The 26,062-nt window shown below is 37.2% G+C and overlaps 1 protein-coding gene across 7 annotated transcripts in view; it reads left to right on the forward strand.

Annotated features, from left to right (window-relative positions):
- Positions 1–26,062, forward strand: part of grk5l (G protein-coupled receptor kinase 5 like) — a 785,510-nt gene that overhangs the window by 48,875 nt on the left and 710,573 nt on the right. For 3 of the 7 annotated variants that reach the window (XM_087265470.1, XM_087265472.1, XM_087265473.1), the window contains 10 exons: positions 1,736–1,799; positions 4,904–5,044; positions 5,424–5,614; positions 5,713–5,750; positions 5,884–5,973; positions 8,936–9,144; positions 11,756–11,893; positions 17,379–17,516; positions 17,678–17,877; positions 22,156–24,477. In XM_087265470.1, the coding sequence (XP_087121596.1) occupies positions 1,736–1,799; positions 4,904–5,044; positions 5,424–5,614; positions 5,713–5,750; positions 5,884–5,973; positions 8,936–9,144; positions 11,756–11,893; positions 17,379–17,516; positions 17,678–17,866 (1,198 nt within the window). In that variant the 3' untranslated portion in view covers positions 17,867–17,877; positions 22,156–24,477. Of the gene's footprint in view, positions 1–1,735; positions 1,800–4,903; positions 5,045–5,423; positions 5,615–5,712; positions 5,751–5,883; positions 5,974–8,935; positions 9,145–11,755; positions 11,894–17,378; positions 17,517–17,677; positions 20,121–20,330; positions 21,870–22,155; positions 24,478–26,062 lie in introns of those variants that run through there. The other 4 variants (XM_087265469.1, XM_087265471.1, XR_015498446.1 and 1 more) reach the window with 3 other exon arrangements.

Genomic DNA, 26,062 nt, shown 5'->3' on the forward strand with positions numbered 1-26,062 from the left:
GAACAGCTTTAATCAAAAAGACATTTAAAGGTGCTGTATGTAAGTTTTTGACTTTTCTAAAGCATAAAATACCATAATATGTTTGCAGATATTTAAGTAACATGCTAAGTGAACATTCTTGTTTATCTGAAAAACAATGCGGAAGTCAGATATTCTGCTTTAAAAATGTGCATTACATGCCGGAACATCTGTCTTTGTTTTGGTCATTTAACCCGCCCAATGCCAATTTAGCCAATTATATTTCAGAACCCTGGATTACCTTGGTGTGGTTCATTCAGTCACCCAACACCACGATGGACCCTGCTGAGATATGGATGTTATTACATTTTGTTATCAGGATATTAAAATAAACTAAAAACAACTAACCTTTCAAAGACCACCACTCACTTCACTGAGCAACAGTCACAGCATAATAACACATCCAATTCTCAGCAGGGTCCGTCATTGGTTTTGGGTCCCCTTGAAACATTTACAAACAAATTTGTTTTGTGAATATTTGCAAGTGTCGTGACTAATTGCAGCGAGTTTTTTCAGTTGTTTGTGTTGTGACCAATTGTTGCGTGTTTCTTCAGCTGTTTGTGTTGTGAGAATTTTGATGAAGATCGTTTTCTTTATTTGCTGGTGTGTTTTGTAATTGCATGTGCTTTTTTAAATGCAGCACGTTAAGCTCTCGCAGCCAACATACACAAATCTCTTAAAAGCTACCAAAAATGCAACCTCCAGTTGAAAATAGCAGCCTTCAAAATGAGACGCAGATTCAGAGTTCCACATGAGGTGGCTATTAATTAATGAATAATGTAAATATTACGAACTTAAACATTAGGTGAACATTACATTGTAAACCCATGTCTTAACAACACGCTACATGACGAGATTTGCAGTGAAAAGCAATTTGGCTGTTTGCTCCAGATGAAACATGACAGAAATTTAAATACAGCCATTCAGAATAGAATAGTGCAGTTACTGCACTCCAGCAAAATGGTAAGGTTTAGATCTAATTAATATATCTTAAACCTCTTTAACATTATTAAATGAACATGCTGAATCAATGCTATATGTTGGCTTGCACTGAGTCACAGTTCTAAAGTTCAAGATCTGAGGTAAACTATCTGCTGCTGCTTTCAGTAGTATGGCAATAAATGACTAGTAAAATGGCATTCAAACTCACATTATTAGAAATGAATACTGAATAAAGCACATGAGGTGTACCTAAGGTGATCATTGTAAGTCTTTTGTTGTTCAGCTGCAAGAAATAAGAGCCGTTTTTAAAATAGAAGTTTCAGGTGTTGTTTAGGACATAAAAAGAAAATTTTAGGACAAAAAATAGAAAATTTTCTATCGCATGCTGGCATTGTTTAGAACACATTTGAATCAGCCTTTGTTGGCGTCGTCAATCTGGCAACCTGCTCTTGTGTGAATTTTGAACCAGGGGTGCAATACCTAGTTCAACCACTGGGTGTTACATACCACACCTTTAAGTTCCCATTACAATATTATTATCAGTTATAAAAATATTGTTCAGTTTTTACTCTTTTCCTGGAAACACACTTGAATGTTGCTTGCACTATAATGTATAATGTTCATTTACAATGTAGGAAGTTTAATGTGATCTATAACTTGCAGCATGTCTTGTGTTCCACATACTGTACTTTAGTGTAATGTGACCTGAAATGTTAAAATCTGTTTCTGACTGTGCCATTATGTATATATCAGATTTTCTTGCTTTCATTTGCAGACAGCCCATCACAAAAGACACATTTCGGCAGTACAGAGTTTTGGGAAAAGGAGGCTTTGGAGAGGTGAGGATATTGTGAAAACCTGCACTGCGTACACAGAAATTTAAGTCTTTTCTAATTTACTCTTATAATAGGAACACTCTACCCAAACAGTGTTTAAGACATCACAAGTGTGCCTCTGACCAGTGTTGCCAACTATTTTAAAAAAAAAAAACTTGCTGAGCTCTGGCTGAAAAGTCGCTAGATTATACGTCAATTTGCATATTATTGACGTCATCACGGTCTACCGTTTCTGTTAGTTTAACAGCCCATGGTTAATAAAGGAGTATTTATATTTGCACTACGCTTTATGTATGCATGTCAATTTAACTTAACTTATTGCTGTTTGAATACAATATATCAATATAGATGTGTAGTTAATTTGCAGTAATCTCTTAGACGTAATAAACTCAAACAAGTTCCAAAACTGTCACGAAAATATCTGTGATTGTGAACAAGAAAAGAATAAACGGTCAAATTAAATTGTTAAAATAAAGGAGAAGCAGATCGGCTTGACTGTACAATTGAAATACCTCACACTCCCAGTGCTAAATCATTTGCTGTCGGTAGCAGAGGAGTGATCTGCTCTCAGGCTACAGGTGGGAAAGACTGCTATATGAGGACTGGGCTGCCTTTCAGTGCTCTGAGGGTGGGAGAAGCTGATGGCATCACCTGGAGCTCGTTGAGAACAGTAGGGACGGAACAGTATAGAGCAGGGGTCACCAACCCTGTTCCTGGAGAGCTACCTTCCTGCACATTTCAGTTGCAACCCTGACCAAACACATCTGTTTGTAATTATCAAGTGCTGCTTTAGGTACTATTAATTGGTTCTGGTGTGTTTGATCCGGGTTGGTACTAAATTCTGCAGGAAGGTAGCTCTACAGGAACAGGGTTGGTGATCCCTGGTATAGACACATGAGAGTCTTTAAAAATCTCCAGTAAAGCTGCAGTCACACTAGAGTTTAATAATGCGAAATTCTGTCGTGCGGCGCTGCGAAACGGGTGGGAATAAACAAGATTATTAGGCATTAAAAAAGCGAGTGATTGCTCCATGTTTTAAATTTCTATCCAGAGAGGTCATCTTTTGATCCTCGATTGGTCTCACGCAGTCAAGTGATGCGATTTTACAGGTCAGAGTTCACCAAGCTTGAACTTTGCACCGCAGCAACTTGCGAAACTAAGCGCATGACCCTGTGTTTCCGGGTTGACGCATTCGCGTGCGTATGAATGGAAGTCTATAGGGAGAAAAGTCAAGTGTGACCGTGACGTATCAAAATAAATTTGTAAAATTGTTGCTACGGGGGTCTGAAAAGTCGCTATAGTGACAAATTTACTAAGTTGGCAACACTGCCTCTGACGCAAAGGTTGTAGAAGAGTTGCTATTGATAAAACATTGTATTTTACTAAAAAACAGAATTGTTTTTTCAGTTGTTGCTAATGCACACATTAAATTCTGTTGTTTTATATCAAGTTTCTTTTGTGAGCATTATTTGTGCCTAGAAAGAGGTGAGAAATGAGTGGAGTCTATGGTCAGGAGTTTCTCGATTATTAAATCACAACACTGAAGTTAATTTCATTCGGACCAGCTTTCTATTGGTTAGCAGCACTGCATTTTTGTGTAACCAACTACAAATTCTGTGTGGGTTTTGCAAACATTTTCAACCTCAAACCGAACTCCCATTTGTGCAGATTCCTGTAAAAATGACTTAATATATTGTTTGTGAGATTTGTTTTTATTTATTTATTTGTGTTATGTATGCATGCTATTTTTAGTTAGATTGCTACCTTAAAATGTCACATTTAACATTGCTCGGGGAAATCCAATCATTTCAGTAGGAATCATAGACTGTATAATATGTGGATGTAGTATCCGTGACGTCACCCATAGGTTTCTGAAGAGCACGAATGAAGCAAAAAGTAGGTGTGGCCAAATGTTGCCATTTTGTTCGCATGTCATCACATCCACTGGTGGAGACCAAATAAGAGCAAAGAGGCGAAGCATGAGTGGACACCTGCTAGCATTTTGTTTTGACAGAGTTTTCTTAGAAAAACACTTAATACTTCATTATCTGCGACTCGATTGTGTTCTGACCTCATGTGCCTGGTTGTATACTATAGCAAAAAAATGTTTAATCTTTGAAAAACACTGTTGTAATACATTGAGTCATTAAATATTATTCTTAAGACGTTTTTCTACAGGAGGAAAACGCAAATTATGTCCAAATACTTCACATATAGTCTGTGCTAGTAAATGCAAGGCTATTTATGAATTCCAGGCATAAAACTGTATGGCAACATTTCAGATGACTGTTCTATAGTCTACAGCGAATTAATCTGTCAGATTCTGGAGTGCAATCAAGTTCTACAGAAAATTCTAAATGAAAGTAGTAAACGATAGAAATATCTTAAACAAATACATGTATAGAGATGGTATACAAGTAATTTCACTTACCTGGGAAATGGAGGCAACTTTAATGGTTTGTGAGCACAATTAAGTGCATGCAGCATGCCATATTATCTGATAATTGTAGGAAATAGTTCCTAGAAGCAACTGACTGTGTAAAGCCACATGCAACAAAACAAAATGCGATAAATATGCCGAGTTCAGCTGCTAATCAGCCCCGGTATCGGCTGAGGTGACAAGACCGCAAGCAGCGAGGGCTAGCTGTCACTCAAGTGGCCACACCCTTAATTATGCAGACTTAATAAAACTTAATAAAAATGAGTTATAAATGAGTTATAAAGAAATCACCCCCTCACAGTTGTCATGAAGGGTAATATCAGCTATATGCACCAAAACCATCTTTTGTACCAGGCTGTAAACATGTTATTATCAGCTGTAAAATTGGCCAGTTTACCAATGCTGTCAGAGAACATCTAGATTTCCTGGTGAAAGCCCCCAAAGGCGAGTCGATGAATTGCGGTTTTAGTTACTTCCGTATAGGCTTCACGAGGGAGAGCGGAAGGATGCCGCTTGCTAGGAATCTGTGCAAAAAAAATACCACGTCTGCAGATTTTACTCATGTTTGACTTGGTTTTGTGTGAATTGTGCTTCATACATCACTACACAGTTGATATATTGACACTTTTTGCCTTAAAATGCAGTGTACATGTCCATCTATACCTAGGTGTGTGCTTGCCAGGTGAGAGCAACAGGTAAAATGTATGCTTGTAAAAAGCTGGAGAAAAAAAGGATAAAGAAGAGGAAGGGGGAAGCCATGGCTCTGAATGAAAAACAGATTCTGGAGAAGGTCAACAGCAGGTTTGTGGTAAGATTTGTTCATTTTTCTTTCATATATTATTTATTTCATTTATTTTGGTCCTATTTATACTAGCTGTGATAATCCACCTTGTGCAGTCAGTCACCTTTACTTATATAGCAATGCAGTATGTTGTGTCATCATAGCCTTTAAGAGATGTGCAAGCAGTATTAGAAACTTTCATTTCGAGTCTTTTCAGTAGTGATTCAGTTCAGATCAATACAAATGTCTTTGTGAAAGGAACTCAAACTTCATTATTTGGCTGAAATTGAGAAGGAAAAATCAATCACAAGTTCCCAAACAGTGCAGACCCACGTTCATATTACGTGATAGCTTTCGTTTGTCCAGTACAGCCTTGCTAACAGATTGTCATCTCCCTGGTTCTTAGGTTAGTTTAGCATACGCATATGAGACCAAAGATGCTCTGTGTCTGGTGCTGACCATAATGAATGGTGGCGATCTGAAGTTTCATATCTATAACATGGGCACCCCAGGCTTCGAGAAGGAGCGTGTGCAGTTGTATGCTGCCGAGATCTGCTGTGGTCTAGAAGATCTGCACAGAGAGTCTATCATCTACAGGTGGGCATTTGAGAGACTTTACACCATGTTCAAATGCATTCATTCTCATAAAATGCTGATGGTATATCATTTTGTTTTGATGCTTTATTTCCTTCTAGGGATTTAAAGCCAGAGAATATACTTTTAGATGATAATGGTAAGTTGAAATAATTTTCATTAATTTACCAACCATTAATTTTTTTCAGAAAATCTGTATTTAGTTTAAGCATGTCCCAACTTTTTTTATTTTGTTTTGTTCTTGTTTTTCTACTGTGTCTCTATCTCTACAGGTCATATCCGAATCTCAGACCTGGGTCTGGCCATTAAAGTACCCGATGGAGAGCAAATTCGTGGCCGAGTGGGGACTGTGGGCTACATGGGTAATTATAATAATCTGTAAAATATTACAGTTGGGAAACACATTATTTTACAAAACAAAATATATATTATTGCCAAACGTTTTCATACATCCGTCTTTACATGCACATCCCAGTCTTAATTCATAGGGTTTGATATGGAGTTGGCCCACACTTTGCACTTATAATATGTGTGCAAAGTGTGTTTAGGGGAATTTTTGACCATTTTTCTAGAAGGCCTGTCTCTGCTTTAATTCATCCAAAAGATCGTGTTGAGGTGCAGGCCAGTAATATTCAAGCAGAGCTTTATTTTTTTATTTTGATTCTTGATTTTCCTTGTCTTTATCCAGTTCCATTTTGCACTGGCATGCAAGAGGCTTGCCATTTTGGCCATCCCCAAAATGTTCCTAAAACATTGGCAGCATCAAATTGTCCTGAAGCATTAAAGGGGTGGTCTACCATGTATTTTTAAGGCTTGATTGTGTTTATAAGATGCAAAGCAATGTGTGTTCATGCTTCACTTGTAGAAAATCAAGTAATTTTTTCATATATCTTACTTTAATTATATATTGCTACTCAGCAAACATGAAATGTCATATGTCCTAGTTTCTCTGAAGGACCCACCCTCAAGAGGCTCTGATTGGTTCGCTAACATAATGTGCTGTGATTCGCAGATTGGCTCCAAGTCACTACCTACAAGCGTGCACTTTTGGACTGTTTAAACAGTCCAGTCAGAGCAGCTGTTAGGAGCGTTAGCTACCCGAATCAGACAGAAATGAAGAGCACACAGCTCACGCCTGCTCTCTAAAATAAAATCTGACAAGTGTCTTTCACATATATTCGAAATAAGCGTATGTAAGTAATATAAAATGTTCACATATCTTTTGCGAATTTTTTGCATAGAGATACACTACAGCACTGCTGAAGATTGTGCCTGTTTACAGCGATTTGACTTATAAATATGAAATTGTAGCTAAATTGTTAGCGGTGCCAATCAGCAAGTCCTCGCTGCAACATACCATTAACGCTAGAAACTGTGCCTGTAGTTGATCAGTTTACAGGATTTGGCTCATAATCCACAGCTTCGACAGTTTGGAGGAGTTTTTAGCTCAATCCAGCACTGAACTGGGAGAGATTCTGGAAATTCTCCTTTGTCAAATGCTAGCGCTATATCTTTTTTTAATATAATTCTTTGGAACATAGTTAAAATTTAACTGAAAGCACTTCTTTCTTTGTGTCGTGTCTTTTGGAAATACAGAAACAAAACAAGCTTTGTGGAAATCGTAGCGTTTGGATGTCATTTTAGCTTTCTCTGCGACTCCATTATTGGGCCTCTAGCCACGCCCCTTCAATGCGCAGGGTGTGTGTGCAAGGTGAATGCATGTAACCACAAGCCCATGTGATCTCAATAGCCTGAATGTATTTTATTGTAGTCCCCAAACTTCGTTCATTTTAGGCTTTGGTGAGTCAACTAAAAGGCAATGTCTCCCTTTTCATTGAACTTTGAGCGTATTACATTCAGAGATGCTGTTTATGTTCACACATTACACAAGAACTAAAGTTTAAAATATAATATCGTAGTGGACCACCCCTTTTAAAGTTCCTCTCTCTGGAACTGAGGATTCAAGACCAAGCTCCGAAACAACCCATTCCCTCTTCTAGAGCTAATCTGAAGGACACACAAAACTTGGAGGTCTAAAGCTATTGACTTTCCAGAAAGTTGGCAAACTCTTAGCACTGTGCAACCCCACTCTGTGGCATACCACTTTGTGGCTGAATTGCTTATAATTTGTTATGATCATGCTTAGTTGACCTTAGAATATTTATTAGTTAGGAAATTTCATTAATAGAATTTTTGCACAGGTGGATACTTATCACAGTATCATGCTTTAATTCACCGAGATTGACTATTTCTTCACAAATGTTTATGAAACACCAGCATTCAATCATTTGGAGAGGTATTCCGAAACATTTGACAATGTAGTATGTGTTGTATAGTGATATTGAGTGGAACAGAAAAAGGCACAAAAAAAAATCTCTTGTTTATAAACAATGCATTTAAAAAGTTAATAAACAAAGTTTTGATTTATAGGACCGTTAATTAATTTTAAAAAAAGACAGAAAGTAAGCAAGGATTGATTAAGTTCACCATACCACAAATAATTATAATAAACAGTTTCATTTATTTTCATCAGGAAATCCTTTAGAAAAATATTGTGGTTTACAATATAGAAAATAGTAAGATTTTTTGAGCACCATACAATCAAACACATGCAGGCAATATAAATCTCAAGCAAAACTGCATTGCCCTTTTATGATGCATTTTGGTGTCTATTTAACAAGATAATAAATTATTTACAGTATATTATTCTCTATTTCAGCTTTAAGAAGTCCATTCCTTTCTTTAAAGTAAGGATGCATTAACCAGGGGTGTCAAACTCAATTCCTGGAGGGCCGAAGCCCTGCACAGTTTAGTTCCAACCCTGCTCCAACACACTTACCTGTAGGTTTCAAACAAGCCTGAAGGGCTCAATTAGTTTGATCAGGTGTGTTTAATTAGGGTTGGAACTAAACTGTGCAGAGCTGCGGCCCTTTTGGAACTGAGTTTGACAGCTGTGCATTAAACGAACCCCAAAAAAAGCCAATAAAGAATTTAAGTTTTTTTTTCAACACTTTAATTTATATTAATTAAAGAATCCTTATAAAATGTTTTGTATTTACCTACATATATATGAAGCAGTTTTAACATTGAAGTAATCAATGTTTTTAAACACCAACCAAGCATATTAGTATTTTTTAAGGATTATATGTCTCTTAAGACTTTAGTAAAAGTTGTTGAAAATCCAGCTTGGTCATTTAAGGAATAAATATATTTATTTAAATGAACTAAAGTTACTTAATGAAACTCTTTTTGTCCATTCTAGACTGTATGAAACATTAAAATGTTGTTTGTTGATTGATGAACTCAAATTGTATTGATGGACAGCTCCAGAGGTGATCAATAACGAGCGGTATAGCATGAGCCCTGACTGGTGGGGGTTGGGTTGCCTGATCTATGAGATGACTGCTGGTCGATCGCCTTTCCGAGCTCGCAAAGAGCGAGTAAAGAGAGAAGACGTGGAGAAGAGGGTGCAGGAGGAGGAAGAAGAGTACAGTGACAAGTTTTCAGAAGACACCAAAGCCATCTGCAGGATGGTGAGGTCACACACACAAAGCATGCTGGTCAAGTTTTTTTTTTGCACCATTATCTTGTCAGTCAGACCCGACACAGAAGCTGATTTAGAGTCCACTAAATAAGCCCACAAAACTAGTGAAGGGGAAACATTTGATAATATTCTCCCTGAAATCATTTTTAAAAATCAAATTGCATTCTGTCATGTTGCTAGTTTAATGCTAATCTAAAATGAAAGAGTGCATCTGTCTCATGGTGCTTTTAAACAATAACATGTATTTTTTGAAAGAGATTTGAAAGTTAGCAAGAAGCCTTGCAAAGTTTCAAAAGTTGCAAAGTTTCTAAACGGACCAAAAGAGCTAAAACAAGTCACGTGCGAGTAAACTCTCCTTACAATGGTCAGAGTTTTGCAGCGTCCCGCTAAGTTGTCAGGAGAGGTGGTGGTTTGTTGGTGATTGACAGGGTGTGCGCGCGATGTGTCTGAGGAGAGATGCGGTGGGGAGGGGTGAGAAGGGTGCGCGACGTAGCCTATTTGAGGACCGGGAGGGAGACGTGAGATTACCGGGAGATCATCACTCGTTTGCGGGCATCCGGAGACTCGCGAAACTTCCCGCCATACTCATAATTCTCTCTTCATATAGCCGTAAGCCTATTACATATTCATAAAACACTGTGATATAACCGCGCTCAGATCGGATCGCTTTCTCACTGCAATCGAACCGCTCCAGGGTTCGTTTCAATCGAGCCGAGACCACCTCATTCAAGCGATCTCGGAGCGATTACTTTGGCGCGGAACAGAGCGCGATTGCCCGTTTCACATATGACAAACGAATCGGGCTAAATGGGCAATCGAGACACGTTCCGAAACAAATGTGTAGGTGTGAAAGCACCCTTAATCAAAATTGAAGCTAGGTTAGCCTAGCCGCCTCATACTCTGACCATTCAACAGCTTCGTGCATGCACCGCAGAATAGGTGAAAAGATAATCTAATTATAACTAATTAAACCGTGATTTATCTTTTTCTAGCCAAAAAAAACAGGTAGACTAATTGTTGTGCAATGAAATGTAATGTTACTAACCGACAAAGAAACACGCATGGACAGTGCTTCAACATAATTCATTTATTGATTAAAAAGGCTATCCCAGAGATGGGTTGCGGCTGGAAGGGCATCTGCGGCGTAAAAACTTGCTGGATAAGTTGGCGGTTCATTCTGCTGTGGCGACCCCGGATTAATAAAGGGACTAAGCCGACAAGAAAATGAATGAATGAATGAATCATTAAAAAGGCCAAAAGGGGGAAATTGATGGCATCATCATTATCAAATTATCATCAAATATTAGCATAATTGGACCCATAACAATGTACAGTACCTAAAACTGTCAGTAGGTCTGTGCGCTTTTTATACAGTTTCTATACTAATTTGCAGTTAAGTGTAAAAAAAATGTATAAATTAAAATGCAAATCAAAGTATAAACAGCAGAAGTGAACAAATAGATTTTCCTTATCAGCAAATATTAATCCGACACTAAATATAAAAGCAGACACTAACCCGCTATAACACCATCACCAATGACTAAATCTCTAAAAGACAGACGAAAACATCGGTGAATTGTAGCTCTGACATGGGGGTTAATGAGAAAAAGCTGCGGGTGATTGCTCAGTTTGTGATCACATCTCGGTTTTGTTCTGTTAATATGTAATTTCAAATATTCATAGCTTAAAACAGATGAAAATATGACTGGATTCTGCTCGCTCTTACAGCTATTATGGCTAAAACGAAGCAGTGGTCATAACATTGAGCAAAAAAAAAAAAAGACCCTTTTTAGGGTAAGAAGTATGTGAGTTATTGCCGTCTATCACTGAATGTCTCAGAAATATCAAAAACAAAATCCACTTAACCCCGCTCTTTTAGTGCCCCTTGCACAGCTTAATCTACGCTGGGATTTCTCCCCTTGGGTTTTAGGTTTGGTAAAGGGAAAGAAAATCCACCACCCCATCCAAATTTCTAGGATACCAGGTATCAGATTTGCACAATCCATATTCATCAGGAATCCTTAAAGAATATCAGGGAGTCCACAAATGCATTAACCTTCCCTAGTCTTGTGCTTCGAGACAGTCCTGTCTTAGAGGTCTACAGACAATTCCTTTGTCTTCCTGCTTGGTTTGTGCTTTGACATGGACTGTAAACCCTGCGGCCTTATATAGACAGGTTTAGGCCTTTTCAAATCATGTCCAATCAACTGACTTTACCACAGGTGAACTATAATTAAGCTGCTGAAACAACTCAAGACTGATCAGTGGAAACAGAATGTACCTGAGCTCAATTTAGAGCTTCACAGCAAAGGCTGTGAGTACTTATGTACATGTGAGTTTTCAGGTTTTTTATTTTTAATAAATTTGCAACAGTTTAAAAAATAATAATAATTCACATTGTCATTTTGCGGTATTGTGTGTGGAATTTTGAGGAAATAAATAAATTTAATCCATTTTGAAATAAAGCTGTAACAAAACAAATGTGAAAAAAGTGAAGCGCAATGAATACTTTCCGGATGCACTGTATGTTACATGCTGCTTTCAAAGAATATATAAACCCTTTCATAATGTGCTGTTGTGGTTTACCTCTTATCCCACAGCTGTTATCCAAAGATCCCAAGCAGAGGCTCGGCTGTCAGACGGACAGAGCTTCTGGAGTCAAAGCCCATCCTTTCTTCAAGAACATCAACTTCAAGAGACTAGAGGCTGGCATTTTGGAACCTTCATTTGTGCCTGACGTGAGTTTTATATCAAGATTGACAAACTGTTCTTTGTGAGCTCACAATTATCTTCTTGATTTGAATAATGAATCCGCACAGGTTAATCTAGAGACATTAAAAACACTTTGTAAGCTTTAATCAAAAACTAAAAATTTGCATGTGGTCTGGATTGGTATTTCTTCTCTGATGACAGCAGTCTAAGGGCTTGGACAGACTGTTAGTTTGTTGTGAGGAGATGGTGAGGAGGATAGCTCAAACAAAACTCCACTTTCTGTTCAGTATTCCGGAAGTAAACAGAAACTTTTGACATTATGACACAATAGCATAATATCTATAAAATAATGATACGGATTGCAATAATAATTAAGGGTGTCACGATCCTCCAAATCCTCGATTCGATTACATTTTCGATTCTAAAGGCACGATTTGATTCAATTTTCGATTATGAATAAGTAATTAATTAATGACCAATTAATTATTTGTAGCCTACCATTTGAACTACCTGACGTGCATGGTCTTTGTTTTACCCATAAACCAATCATACAGTAAATGAATAGGCAAGATAAGTAAATGATAAAGGCAAGATACACACATAATTACCAACTGTCAATCACTTTTTCTGCGGTACTCGTGAATAGGCAGCGATCTGTGTCGTTATAATGGCGTCGATAAAAAATGGGGGACATGGGGGCGTGGCAGCATCCACGATTCTATTTTTTGATTCGACAATCGAAATTGAGCATAAATTTCGATCGATTTTGATTTAAAATTGAAATCGTGACACCCCTAATAATAATGTAGTTTAATACAGTGATGGTTGAATCAAGTTGCTTCAATCGAGCAAGAATTCATGGTCAGTTATAACTAACAATATAAAAGTGATAACGCATACTTAAAACCAAACATATAAAGATCCATGATACACGTAAACACAACTTTTTTGATCACCATCGCCATTGTGGCTAGTAGTTTTCCAATGTTACTAGCCCTTCGCCATTTTTACCAGCCAAAATTTTGTTGTTGGGAAAATATATTTTAAATGCATAAATTTGACTTTGACATGCTAAAAATGACTATTTAAAAAATTTTGTGTTATGTCCACATGCCACATTTTACATGACTTTTTAGGGCTCAATACTAAGGATTTACCATTTTTTCTCCGGCCACACCAAACTTGATTATTTGCTTGCCACAAATTTTAAATAATGTGTCAAAACTAGCTAAATAAAGCTGTACACATACACTTTTTATTCAACAAAATTGTTTTGAAAACAAACAACTGACATTTAAAAAAAATATTCTCATTAATTTATAACTATACACAGCAGTCTGTCCAGGCTAAAGGTCCCAGATCATCAGGTAACTATAGATAAATGGAGAGTTAATCCTCCAGTAAAGCAAAGTTATTGTAAAGGATGATAATTAAACCATTATAACAAAACAAAAAAACTGCAAGCAAAAGAAAGCAGCTGAAAAACATTCTTTGTGCGATAGTGAAAGGATGATCATGGTCACACAGTTAACGTAAGTAAGCTGCAACCGCAAAAAATCTGTAGATGTGTTGAAAGTAGCAGGACTGTGGGTGCTCGAGCACTGCATTTTCCCAATCTATTTCAAAGAGATCACACCAGTTGTGTTTCCAGGCACGGTTGTTTTGCGCAAGGAAACAGAAGCTTTTAAGCACTCGCGTGCATCACATCAGCTGTGCAAGCGCCACGTCGTCAGTACATCTCTCACCATGTGCCTGATCATCCTCTTATTCGGTATTCCCCTTTCTTTTGCTAGCATGAACACTTATCAATCATGCTGCTTCTCCATTCTAAATGCCCCGTTTACATTCCCAGTTAAATGTGAACCAATTCAGATTTTTTGCTCATATGTGACACAGATCGGATCTGTTCTATGACCATGTAAACACGAAAAAAAAAAATAACCGCATGCATTCAGATATTCAGAGATCGATTTCAGGCCTCCTCCATATGTGGAAATAAATCAGATATAAATCAGATATTTAACAATGCGACTATTATGTATACAGGCAGATCGGATTTATTGAGGCATTCCATTTTGTACATCATTAAACTTGCGACAATGTGGTGCTTCTCCAGCGGTTTTTATGACATAGAAGGAAAAGTGTGTGTGGAGGCGCTGACACGGTAAACAACAACAGAGAAAATATGGAGAAGGAAAGTGGTCAGTCGCCACAATTTGCTCCCACCAGACCTGAGATATCTCTCGTACCCATAAATTCCTTTGAATGGTGGAGCACATCATATATTCACCACCTTTACGCATGTGCGACGTCGAAAATTATATAGCAAGTGTAAAGACGTGAATCAGATATGGATCACAATTAAAAGAACGTGTAAACACAGGCAAAAAAAATCAGCTTTTGTCAACAAATCGGAATTGGGCATCAAGACCTGACAGTGTAAACGGGGCCTAAGAGCACATTTGAATGCATATTTACAAACGGCCTTTAACTTAAACTCTAATCTTTAGTGATAAGGCAGCTCTTTTCAACCAGCCAAAGTGGTTTGTGGGGATGGCTGTCTAACCTGCTACAGCTGAAATCTACTAGCATTTAGTGGGTTGACAGGTGTTAATGTCAAGCCTTGGGTACTGTAGTAATTGTTACACTTATTTATTTTTTTGTGAACTTTGGATAATTTAGAGCCCTTAAAATGTATGAAATATGATACAGTTGACAGTTTCTGTATTGTGTTATTCATGAGTGTTTTCTTTTTATTATGTTTCAAATTAAAACAAACTCACTTTTTTGCTCTGACTACAGTTCATGTTTAAAAGTAGAAATGTATTGACAATTTTAATAGACTTAATTTATATATTGTCTGGGTTGGTCATGTAAATATTGATAAAACTACACATAAACAGTGCACTTCCTTTTAAAAGCTAAATATTTTTATCAGTGAATAAAATCTATACATATTTTGTGCTTTTAAATGAAATGGTTTTATTCAACCAGGGGTCCTCAACCCTGTTCCTGAAGATCTACCTTCCTGCAGAGTTTAGCTCCAACCCTGATCAAACATCACTAAATGAACTAAGTTGGATCTGAAGAAGCCCTTGGTAATTAAAAACAGGTGTGTTTGATTAAGGTTGCAGCTGAAGTCTGCAGGAAGGTAGATCTCCAGGAACAAGGTTGGGCACTCCTGTTTTAAACAGTTCCATAAAATAAGAGTTTGGACACCTATTATCTTTTGGAATAGAAAAAAAATTATATTTTTATGCTTCTCGTAATGTTTTCCTTAAAATATATATTACAAATTAATTTAGTTGTACTAATTTTTTGACTCTTATGTTTCAGTTTTGGCTTTGGTACTGATTAATCAGTGCACAAATATATTACTGTAATGCATCCTATAGAAAATATTAGTTTAAAAGTCTGACCTGTGAGGAGTGTGCTCGTATATATGTCTATTTGAAGTCAAAATTTATTAGCCCTATACATTTTTTCCCCAATATCTGTTTAGCAGAAAAAAAAGAACATTTTTCAACACAGTTTGGAACATAATAGTTTAAAGAACTGATTTCTCTTTGCCATGATGATAGTACATAATAATTTACTATATATTTTTCAAGATACCAATATTTAGCCTAAACTGACTTTTAAAGGCTTAACTAAGTTAATTATGTAAGTAAGAGTTATTAGACAATTCATTGTATATTTATGGTTTGTTCTGTAGACAATCAAAAAAACAGGGCTAATAATGCTGACCTTAAAAAATTAAAACTACTTTTATTCTTGCCAAAATAAAACAATTTATGCTTTGTTTGTTTGTTTATTTATATAGCACTTCTCACAATGTAGATTGTGTCAAAGCAGCTTAACATAGTAAAGTAAAGTCCAGAATTCAGAGTTTAAGTTTAGTTTAGTTCAATGTGATTTAAATTTTACTGCTGAAAGTTTAAACACTGTAGAGGAAATCCACCGAAGCGCAGCTCCACAAGTCCTGATCCAAGCAAGCCAGTGGTGACAGTGGCGAGGAAAAAAAAAAAAAAAACAATTTACGAAGTGAAATAAAAAAAATCTCAAGAGAAACCAGGCTTTGTTGGGCACGACCATTATTCTTCTGGCCAAACTTCCCATGCGGAGCTGCAGTCTATGCGCCAGAGCCTGGAAAAGCTGGATGTCTATCGTAGAGAAGCTGCAGGGCTGAGTAGGGCACCGGCAGGAGGTCAGGCTTGTCCACATGATCAATGTGGGGACTTGTCATGGTGGTCTCTCAGGAATGCACTCCATTCCTCCATGATGGGATTATGGATACTTTGTTATCATCTCCTTGCAGGTCTTGGATCACATCAATGGTGCTACGTAGTCCCTACGGACCTCAGAATGAGTATGCCCAGGTGGACATAGAGAATAAAAAATATTTAGCATAGCTGAAGTTCATTGTATATTTAAACGAGATGCAAAAACAAATTATAACTATAAAATAATAATAATTGAAAATAGCACTTATATAAACAAACAGAAACAAACATGTAAAGCATATGCGGCGGTTGTCAAGCCAGTTCACCTGCGTGAAGCATATGATATGTGATGCATTGTGTGTATGATCAACTAAAAAGATAGGTCTTTAATCTAGTTTTGAACTGAGAAAAAGAGTCTGAGCCTCGGCCATTATCATGAAGGGTATTCCAGAGTTTAGAAGCCATAAATGAGAAGACTTGACCTCCTTTACTCGACTTTGCGATTCTACGTACTATCAGATGCCCTGAGTTTTGAGATCTTTAAGAGCTAGTTGGATTGTAGCGAGACAGAAGGTTGGTTTGATAATCAGGAGCTAGATTATTTAAAGCTTTATAGGTACGAAGCAATATTTTATAATCGATAAGGAACTTAACAGGTAGCCAGTGTAAGGAGGATAAAATTGGGGTGATATGATCATATTTTCTGCACCTGGTAAGAACTCTGACATCAACGTTTTGTACTAGATAAGGTTTATTAATAGAGGATGCTGAGCAACCAGAAAACAGAGCATTACAGTAATCCAATCTAGAAGTCATAAAAGCATGAACTAGTTTTTCTGCATCTGAGATGGATAGCATACTTTGTAACTTGTAACGATATTTCTCAGATGAAAGAAGGTGGGTTTTGTGACATGGGAGATATGATTTTCAAAAGTTAAGTTGCTGTCTAATATGACACCCAGATCTTTTACAGTAGAGCTAACGCTAACTTTGTATCCCCATAATTGCAGGTCAAGTTGTGAGATCCGCTGTGTACAGGATTTAGGCCCAATAAGTAATAAATATGTTAACAATTAAGACTTTCTTTAGAAGGAAAATAATTATAGGAAATGCTGTGAAGAAAAATCCTTGCTCTGTTAAAAATAATTTGGAAATATTTGAAAAGTAAAAAAAAAAATCACAGGAGGCTAATAAATTAAATTTTAACTACATGTCTATTTATAAACAACTTTGTGGTTTAAGTCCCTTACTGCTATGGTATTCATTTTTGTCCCATCTGGTTTCATAGCCCAGGGCCGTCTACTGTAAAGATGTTTTGGACATTGAGCAGTTCTCCACCGTTAAGGGTGTCAACCTGGACCAAACAGACAATGATTTTTACTCGAAGTTTGCCACTGGCAGTGTCTCCATCCCATGGCAAAATGAGGTATGAAGCCTTACTAGGACTTCTGCTGCTTTGTTTTTTGTTTTATTTTTTTAAATATGATTTTGTACAGCTGTTAACATTGTTATTAACTATATTTGCATAACTGAAAGTTATTGTCACTGCATTGTCAATAATGTTTTCTAATTCTCCCCCCGTTACAGATGATTGAAACAGAGTGCTTTAATGACCTTAATGTATTCGGGCCACAAGGGACACGGCCTCCTGACCTGGATTGGAACCAGCCTCCTGAGCCTCCTCGGCGTAGCCTGCTGGACAGGATCTTTAGGAGACATGTGAGGATCTCCTCTACCTCCACCACAGAGGAACACCCCAGAGAACAGAGTAGTTAACTACAGACCAGGTCAAACACCACATCAGGACATCACACTCTCACACATATAGAGCAGAGCAACAAGGTTCAGCCTGAAGCACTGTACACAGGGCACAGAATTACATCACTCAAATCACTCAAATTAGTACATACTTTTCTGTGTTTCATATTTGTTTAAACCATGGATCACTGACTCTATTTCTGTGATTATTGTTTATTTATTTGTAGTTTTCACTATATATCATATTGGCCACAAATCTGTATTCGGCATTACTCCTGACTATATCAACATACAGCACTTTATTAGGTACACCTTACTAGTACCGGGTTGGACCCCTTTTTGCCTTTAGAACTGCCCTAATTCTTCGTGGCATAGATTAAACAAGGTACTAGAAATGTTCCTCTGAGATTGTAGTCCATATTGACTTGATAGCATCCTGCAGTTGCTGCAGATTTGTCATCTGCACATCCATGATGCCAATCTCCCATTCCAACACATCTCAAAGGTGCTCTATTTCAGTGGTCCCCAACCCACCGGGCTCAATCAGTACCGGGCCGCACAAGAATGAATTATCTTTAAGTTGGCAGATAAAGTAGCTGCATTTAAAGCCAAACTGGATTTGTGGGGACGGCGAGTGAACAGAGGCATATTGGACTTGCATATGTGTGTGTGCAGGCGCTCACGGGCACACGCAAAGCTTGAAGGTAAACAAACAACGGCTTATCATAAGCATCTTATCAATGATTATTTACACGGTTGGCATTAAGATAAACATATAAACGTTATCTGCCTAATTTCTAGCACCTGAATGTGTCTGGAAAAATTTATTCTCATAAGCCGCGCGAACGTGCATGTGTCTGACTGTTCTGATTGGCTAAAGCAGACGTCTCACGTCAGCACGTTCTAGACGTGCACACGCTTTTTCCGACAATCTTCCTTCTGCGTTTACTCAGCGCAGCATTCTGGCAAATTACCGGTAATGTTACAACTTCTCTTTCCGGAAAATAGCCAGAACGAATTTACCAATATTTTTAAAAAGGCCCTGTTCACACATACACACCTTTCCGGAAAATTGTCGGTAATTTTCCGGAAAGGTCTGTATGTGTGAAAGGGGCATTTTGTCTGCCATTACCCCCAGATGGGACCATCTCGTTGCAAAGAAACAAGCTCAGGGCTCCCATTGATTTAGCGTTACGGACAGTTTTTGATGTTATAATATGTTATATTGTTGGAGCAATGTGTTAATAAAGTTATTACCTCCTAATGTTAGAATAGCATTGTAATGTTGGAGCAATGTGCTAATAAAGCTCCATATGTCTGAGTACACAGTGGATTCATGTTTATTATTATTATTATTATTTCAACCCCCCGGTCCGCAGTAAAATTGTCCGGTCGTTGACCGGTCCGCAGTTAGAAAAAGGTTGGGGACCAATGCTCTATTGAGATCTGGTGATTGTGGAGGTCATTTGAGTACAGCGTTATGTTTAAGAAACCAGTCTAAGATGATTTGCGCTTTATGAAATGGTGTGTTATCCTGCTGGAAGTAGCCATCAGAAGATGGGCACACTATGGTCATAAAGGGATGAACATGGTCAGCAACAATACTCAAGTAGGCTGTGGCGTTGACACGATCTTCAATTGGTACTAATGGGCCTAAAGTGTGCCAAGAAAATATCCCTTACACCATTACACCTCTACCAGCCTGAACCGTTGATACAAGGCAGGATGGATCAATGCTTTCATGTTGTTGACACCAAATTCTGACCCTACCATCCAAGTGCCACAGCAGAAATCGAGACTCCTTAGATCAGGCTACGTTTTTCCAATCTTCAATAGACGGATTTTACGCGGCCACCATTTTAAACAGCAAAATCGAGGCTGCGGTGGGAAGAGACCTGAAAGTATCACTTGAGTCACAGAGGAATGTAATGTATCAAGATGTATATATTTTCAGCGAAAAGAAAGTGACACTAATTTATCATTTCATCGCCTTCCGAGTGACCCGACGGTCCATTCTGAATAAATAGTGACAATAAAGAGGGATATTGGACCTTATTTTCAGCTACGTTAAGGGAAATGCCACTAGTTGGCCAACGTTTTCTTTCCCAAACACACATTTTAGATGCCATTTATCAAACTCAAGTTAATGAACTGACTCTTTCACTATATTAGACTTGTCATAAAACAAAATTTCGGTATTGAAATGTAAAAAAGGTCCATTTCCCATTAACATTTAAGTACTGTAAATGGTGTTCCAAAACAGCACTGATTTGTCATTGTGTTCATGTGCTCATCAGAAATGACTGTGATTGGCCGAGAAGGTCATCAGTTCACCCCACCGCTGTTTACCGAGTGCAAACTCAGACGAGTGATCCGGTGAGGAATCTACTGATCTTCACGGCTTTAAAACTATGCAATGTCCGTCTATCTGTTTGCAATCTGTGAAGAGCGATGAACTGATTACCTTCACAGCCAATCACAGTCATTTCTGTTGAGCACTGGAGAATACTATGGCAAATCAGCAGTGTTTATAAACGTGCTCAACGGCACTGAAAGGTTAGCGGGAAAGTGACGTTTTTAAAAGATCGGTACTGGGACAACACTGTTACAAAACGAGGATGTGCTACAGAGGACTGCATTGTTTTTTCGCTCACCGGGTTACATAGACTGAAGCAGGAAAGCGTCCCCACTGTGTTTACCTGCTGCTAAGAAACCTAGGAGGACACTTGAGCGTATTACCCCTAAAGAGATTTTGATGTTGTTTGATGCCTAATATGCTTTCAATTGTTTAAATTAAACTGAACTGCATGATATCAAAGTGATGTTTACACCATTTCTGCATTTTGAAATCGCAGCAACAGCTGGAGGTTTGTAGTACACAAATAAGCATATTGTCCTGTTTTGGTGAGCCAGGGCAAATTTCAGTTTGTTCTTAGCTGATAGGATCTGTTTTGCATTCAGAGATGCTCTTCAACATAGCTCTGTTGTAACAAGTGGTTATTTGAGTTACTGTTGCCGTTCTATTAGCTCAAACCAGTCTGGCCATTCTCATCAATAAGGCATTTGTGCCCAAAGAACTTCTGCTCACTGCATATTTTCTCTTTTTCGGACTATTCTCTTTAAACCCTAGAGATGGTTGTATATGAAAATTCTAGTAGATCAGCAGTTTCTGAAATACTCAGACCAGAACAACAATGCCACGTTCAAAGTCGATTAAATCACCTTTCTTCCCCATTCTAATGCTCAGTTTGAACTGCAGCAGATTGTCTTGACCACGTCTACATGCCTAAATGCACTGAGTTGCTGCCATATGATTGGCTGATTAGAAATTAGCATTTACAAGCAGTTGCACGGTTGTACCTAATAAAGTGGCTGGTGAGTGTATTTTACACATACTTATATAATGTACCTTCCCTGAATTATTGTAACAGAAATCAGTCCAATATGCTGATTTGGGGCTCAATAAACAGTTCTTAATTTTAATGTTAAAAACAAATGTGTAAGTTGGCATTTCATCAACTTAGAATTATAAGGTTCTGTCTGACATTTTGGTCAAAACAGAGTTATTGACATATTCTTATTAAATGACAACTTATTTTCATTATGGGATGTTTTTTATAAGTTGTTTACATTTTTGGACTTTTGTATATTAAAAACAAATGTTACACACATACTGTTTGCTATGCAAAAGCTTTGAAGCTCAGTATCTCAAAATCATTCAGAATGCAGATAGAACCTTAGAACTCCAAGGTGACAATTTGTATTTGAAACAGAAATCTGATTTATTGTCACATTTGATCCATTGAATGCATCCTTGTGGTATCAGAGAATCAAGAAAAGAAATATAGACTACTCTATTTTAAATGGCAGCATCAAATACCTATTTTAAACTACCTTTAGTACCCAATTGCATTTAATGTTGTTGGCTAGATGCAATTAAGATCTTTGTTGTTAGGAAAAACCCATATCTGGCAGACACAACTGGACTAAACTAAAAAGCATCATCATGAAACACATTTCTAAAAAAAAAAATATTTATCTATTGCTGGAGAAACATGGATAAGAGCGTTTATATATATATATATATATATATATATATATATATATATATATATATATATATATATATATATATATATATATATATATATATATATATATATATATAATAAAATGATTAATAAGAAAATATTCTACCTAATATGCATTGTGTGTGTTAAGTCTCAGTCCTGATTTGCATATGCATGTGAAAGAGCATGAATATAACAGCACTAACATTTTTTTTCATAACTGTCTTTACTTTTTAGCATCCAGAGGTGACCATCACTCAAAGTCGGGTCTTGTCTTCCAGCATCAACTCTGTTGACTCCGTGACAAACTCTGCCCCCTAGTGGACAGATTGCTGTGGGACTACAGTGATTAAAAATGCCTGAGTGATATTGTAAGGAGTGAATCCGTATGAGGAACTCGCCTGCTCTTAAAGACCAGTCAACAGAGAGTGGAAGCACCTGTTTTCCTTGCTGGGCCCACACTATCCATCCACGGCACTCCAGGAGAACAGGAGCAAATCAACTCCCATTTAAAGCTCGTTATCTATCCGTTTAATGACAGCAAGGTTTATTCCTTCACCTTCACCTTCAGGAGCGCTGGAACAGTGAAGAGCCACTGACAATGACAGAATTTTAACTTTTATTATTCAGGGGATTTTATTGACAAAGAGAGGCCTCAACAGGGAATGGGATGGGGTCTCTTTAAATTTTCTTTTACTAAGGAATTATAAAATATAAGACTACACACACACAGACACACACACACACACACACTCATTTACTCCACCATTCTTTCAGTGATGCCTGCCTGCTCATTTTTTCTTGCAACACTTCCAACCTCAACCCAAATTACCTAGCATACTCTTAGGCCAAAGAATTTAGGAGCTTCTAAAGGAAAGACGTGAGTATTTGAATAACTGTTGAGATTTTTTTGATTAAGAAAGTCCTAAAAGCACAAGGAAATAGGAACTTGTCATCTACAAATTATGTGATATCACTGAAAAAGTCCACTGAAGTCCTCCATCCAATTATCTAAAATCTCTTCTGCTCAGTGTGTTATACAATACATGTTCAAAAGCTAGAATTATCTCAGTATGGTTACTTCCTTTGTGCTTAAAGGGCATTGGCAGTTCTGAAGGGTAGAGCCATCAAAGGGTGTGGTGTATTTATTTGGGTGACTAGCCTTCTATTAGCACATAGCTAAAATATTTACAGCACAACGAGTTAGTCAGGGAGTCCTTCTTATCGCTTGGTATTAACAACAAGTAGCACTTTTAGCTTATTTACTGAAAGTTAGCCATTTAAAATGATTTCTTCAGCTTTCACTGGCATTACGATGCTGATATGGGGATGTTGCTGGACTATTCAACCTAAGCTACTTTTGCCGCTGTGAAAATGACATACAAAATTGTATCATGGCAGCTCCAAGAGCATGCTTTCTTCTATAATTCAACCACTAAACTAAAACTGACCCCACTTTACGCACACATATATACATACAGTACATTAGACACGTGCAATTTCATACCTCAGCAGCAGTTTTATCTTATGTTTTCAGTTTGTAATCAGATGCTTGTAGGAAGATATTTAATTTATCTCCCCCGACTTTAAGTGTACTGAATTAAATGTACTAATTGGAACACACCGCCCTGATATAGGCTATGTGACATCTGTAGAGAATATTTGATAGTTTTGTAATGTTCAAATGTTTCTTTATGTAAAGGACAGTTTATTAGTATCCAAACAGAGTGACTCAAGAAGGAACAGAGTATATTGCTTTTACAATGCCATTCCAAGGTATTTATATGCCTCAGTTCTTAAGATAAGGTATAATCAAGTTTATCAAAATGGCTCGAAAGTATGTGTGCTAAGTGCCATGTTAATTTCAGTCATTAATCTGATGTGTGTTCTATAATGATGCTAAATATTTTATTAGTTGATTCTAGCACTCTAAATTGTAAGATTTGATCTATGGAAACATAAAGGGAAGGTTTTTTTTTTCCAACATACTCCTAAAAGGATGGAAATTTGAGTCAAACGGAAAACTATAATTGTTAGTGTAATTTAAAGGGGAAAAGGTTGTCAATTAAATACCCACTGGTTTCAACTTTACTTGTATTTCTCCATTGCACCACTGAAGAAATTCAACAGCTAAAATAAAAAAAGAATGGTGAAACTTTACAAAAACAGCTTATTGTTTGCTTATTGTTTCACCTGTGCAACAGTGTAACGAATATGTAATTACTGCATAAAAGGGAACCAACCTTTAAAACTATGACCAAACTTAAAGGGAAATTAAGTAGTATATATTTGATGAGAAGAATCAATAAGATTTTTTTGTAGAACTCATGAAGTGAGTACATACTTGAGAAAAAAACAAAACAAAACAATGAAGTGCCTCCTTTTTTAGTAGTCTAGTCCAGGTTAGTGCCCATGATGTGGTTTGCACTTTGTCACTTCAGTCATTCTCACAATGTAAACTTGCACACGCACAACACATTTTAAAGAAAGGTGTTCACTGATTGCATGTAAAGCCAATCTTGACAAAGTCCTTCTGAATAAAACCTGTGCTGGCCTGAACATACCCGTGTAGTTTTTTTGTACAATTTTATTTTTAGGAAATTGAGAATGTCTTGACAATATACAGGGGTTGGACAATGAAACTGAAACACTGGCCAATTTAATATTCAAATTTTTATGGCTAAATTTGACCAGCCTAGTGGCCGATCTTCGTTGACTGCACATTCCACCAGTAAGAGCACAGTTTTGCTTAAAATATCAAAATCAGATATTTTAAGTGTGTGGTTCTGTGGGCCTGCAGCTGGATATTATTAGCCTCACTGGCACATCTGTGACCCAGACAGCAAGTCTTTGCGATGTATCAAGAGCCATATCCAGTGTAATGCCAGCATACCACTGAGAAGGATCAAGGGACTCCACAGAGTCAATATACATGGCTGTGCTCCTATAGCCAAACATTAGGGGCCCTATACACCCGGCGCAAGGCGCGGCGCAATAGTCTTTTGCTACTTTCAGCTCGGCTCAAGGGTCATTTCGAGGTGTTGCGCCACACTGTTTAAATAGCAAATGCTTTTGCGCTCAAATGTGCGCCCATAGGTGTTCTAGTCTAAAAAAGCAGGTGTGTTTTGGCGTGTTGCTATTTTGAGAAACTGTAAATAGTCTGTTCTTTAGACCAGAACAAAGTCGGTCTATTGTCTGGCACAAAGTGTGCCTGGCTTACACACTACACACAAGATGCAATACGCAAATATCTTTACATATGATATATGAAAGGATATATATAATAAGGATATATATAGGATATAAATATAAATTATTAAAATATTACAAAACATTAATTTCTAGCCTACATGAATTTAAAAACCACTGCCGTCATACTTTCTTCATCTCGGGAGGCTTTTTCAGTTTATTAAATTTGCTTTTGTATAATATTATTATTAGCAGTTTTATTTATTAAATCCATATTTATATTTGTTTTATTAAAAACAAGCTTAGATTTGTCCACCTGTCAGGTTTTAGACCATATGGGGCATGGCAGGTGTATTTGGAAATAACTCAGTATTTTGACCACACTTTGTTATTATTGTTCATTTATTCATTCTATGAACATAGAAGGGAAGTTGAACATCTCCCATGGCCTGCACAGTCACCAGACCTAAATATTTTTAAGCCACTTTGGGGTGTATTGGAGGAATGAGTCTAAAACGTGTCCTTAACCAGCATCACATAGTGACCTGGTCACTATTCTGCAAGAAGAATAGCTTAAAATCCTCCTGGCCCCTGTGCAGAACTTAAATCTATCATTCCCAAAAAATGAATTGATGCTGTATTAGCTGCAAAAGGAGGCCCTACACCATACTAATGAACTATTGTGATCCAAAACTAGGTGTTTCAGTTTCATTGTCCAACCCATGTACATGATTACTGTGATTGGTAAATAAGCATAAGACTTTTAATAATAAATGAAAAGAAAACAGTAATTTTTGTTTGGATTGTTACACTTCAAATAAGGAGTCTGTATTAACTGTTAAATGTGTGAGAATTATTATTGCATTTAGAAATTCTTAATATATAGTTCCAAATACAACCACATTGTAAAAATAGACTTTATCTTTTAATAGACTTTTATTTATTCATTTTCTTG

This window comes from Danio rerio, chromosome 8, assembly GCF_052040795.2.
Source record: "Danio rerio strain M-AB ecotype USA chromosome 8, GRCz13ab, whole genome shotgun sequence".
Lineage (NCBI taxonomy): Eukaryota > Metazoa > Chordata > Actinopteri > Cypriniformes > Danionidae > Danio > Danio rerio.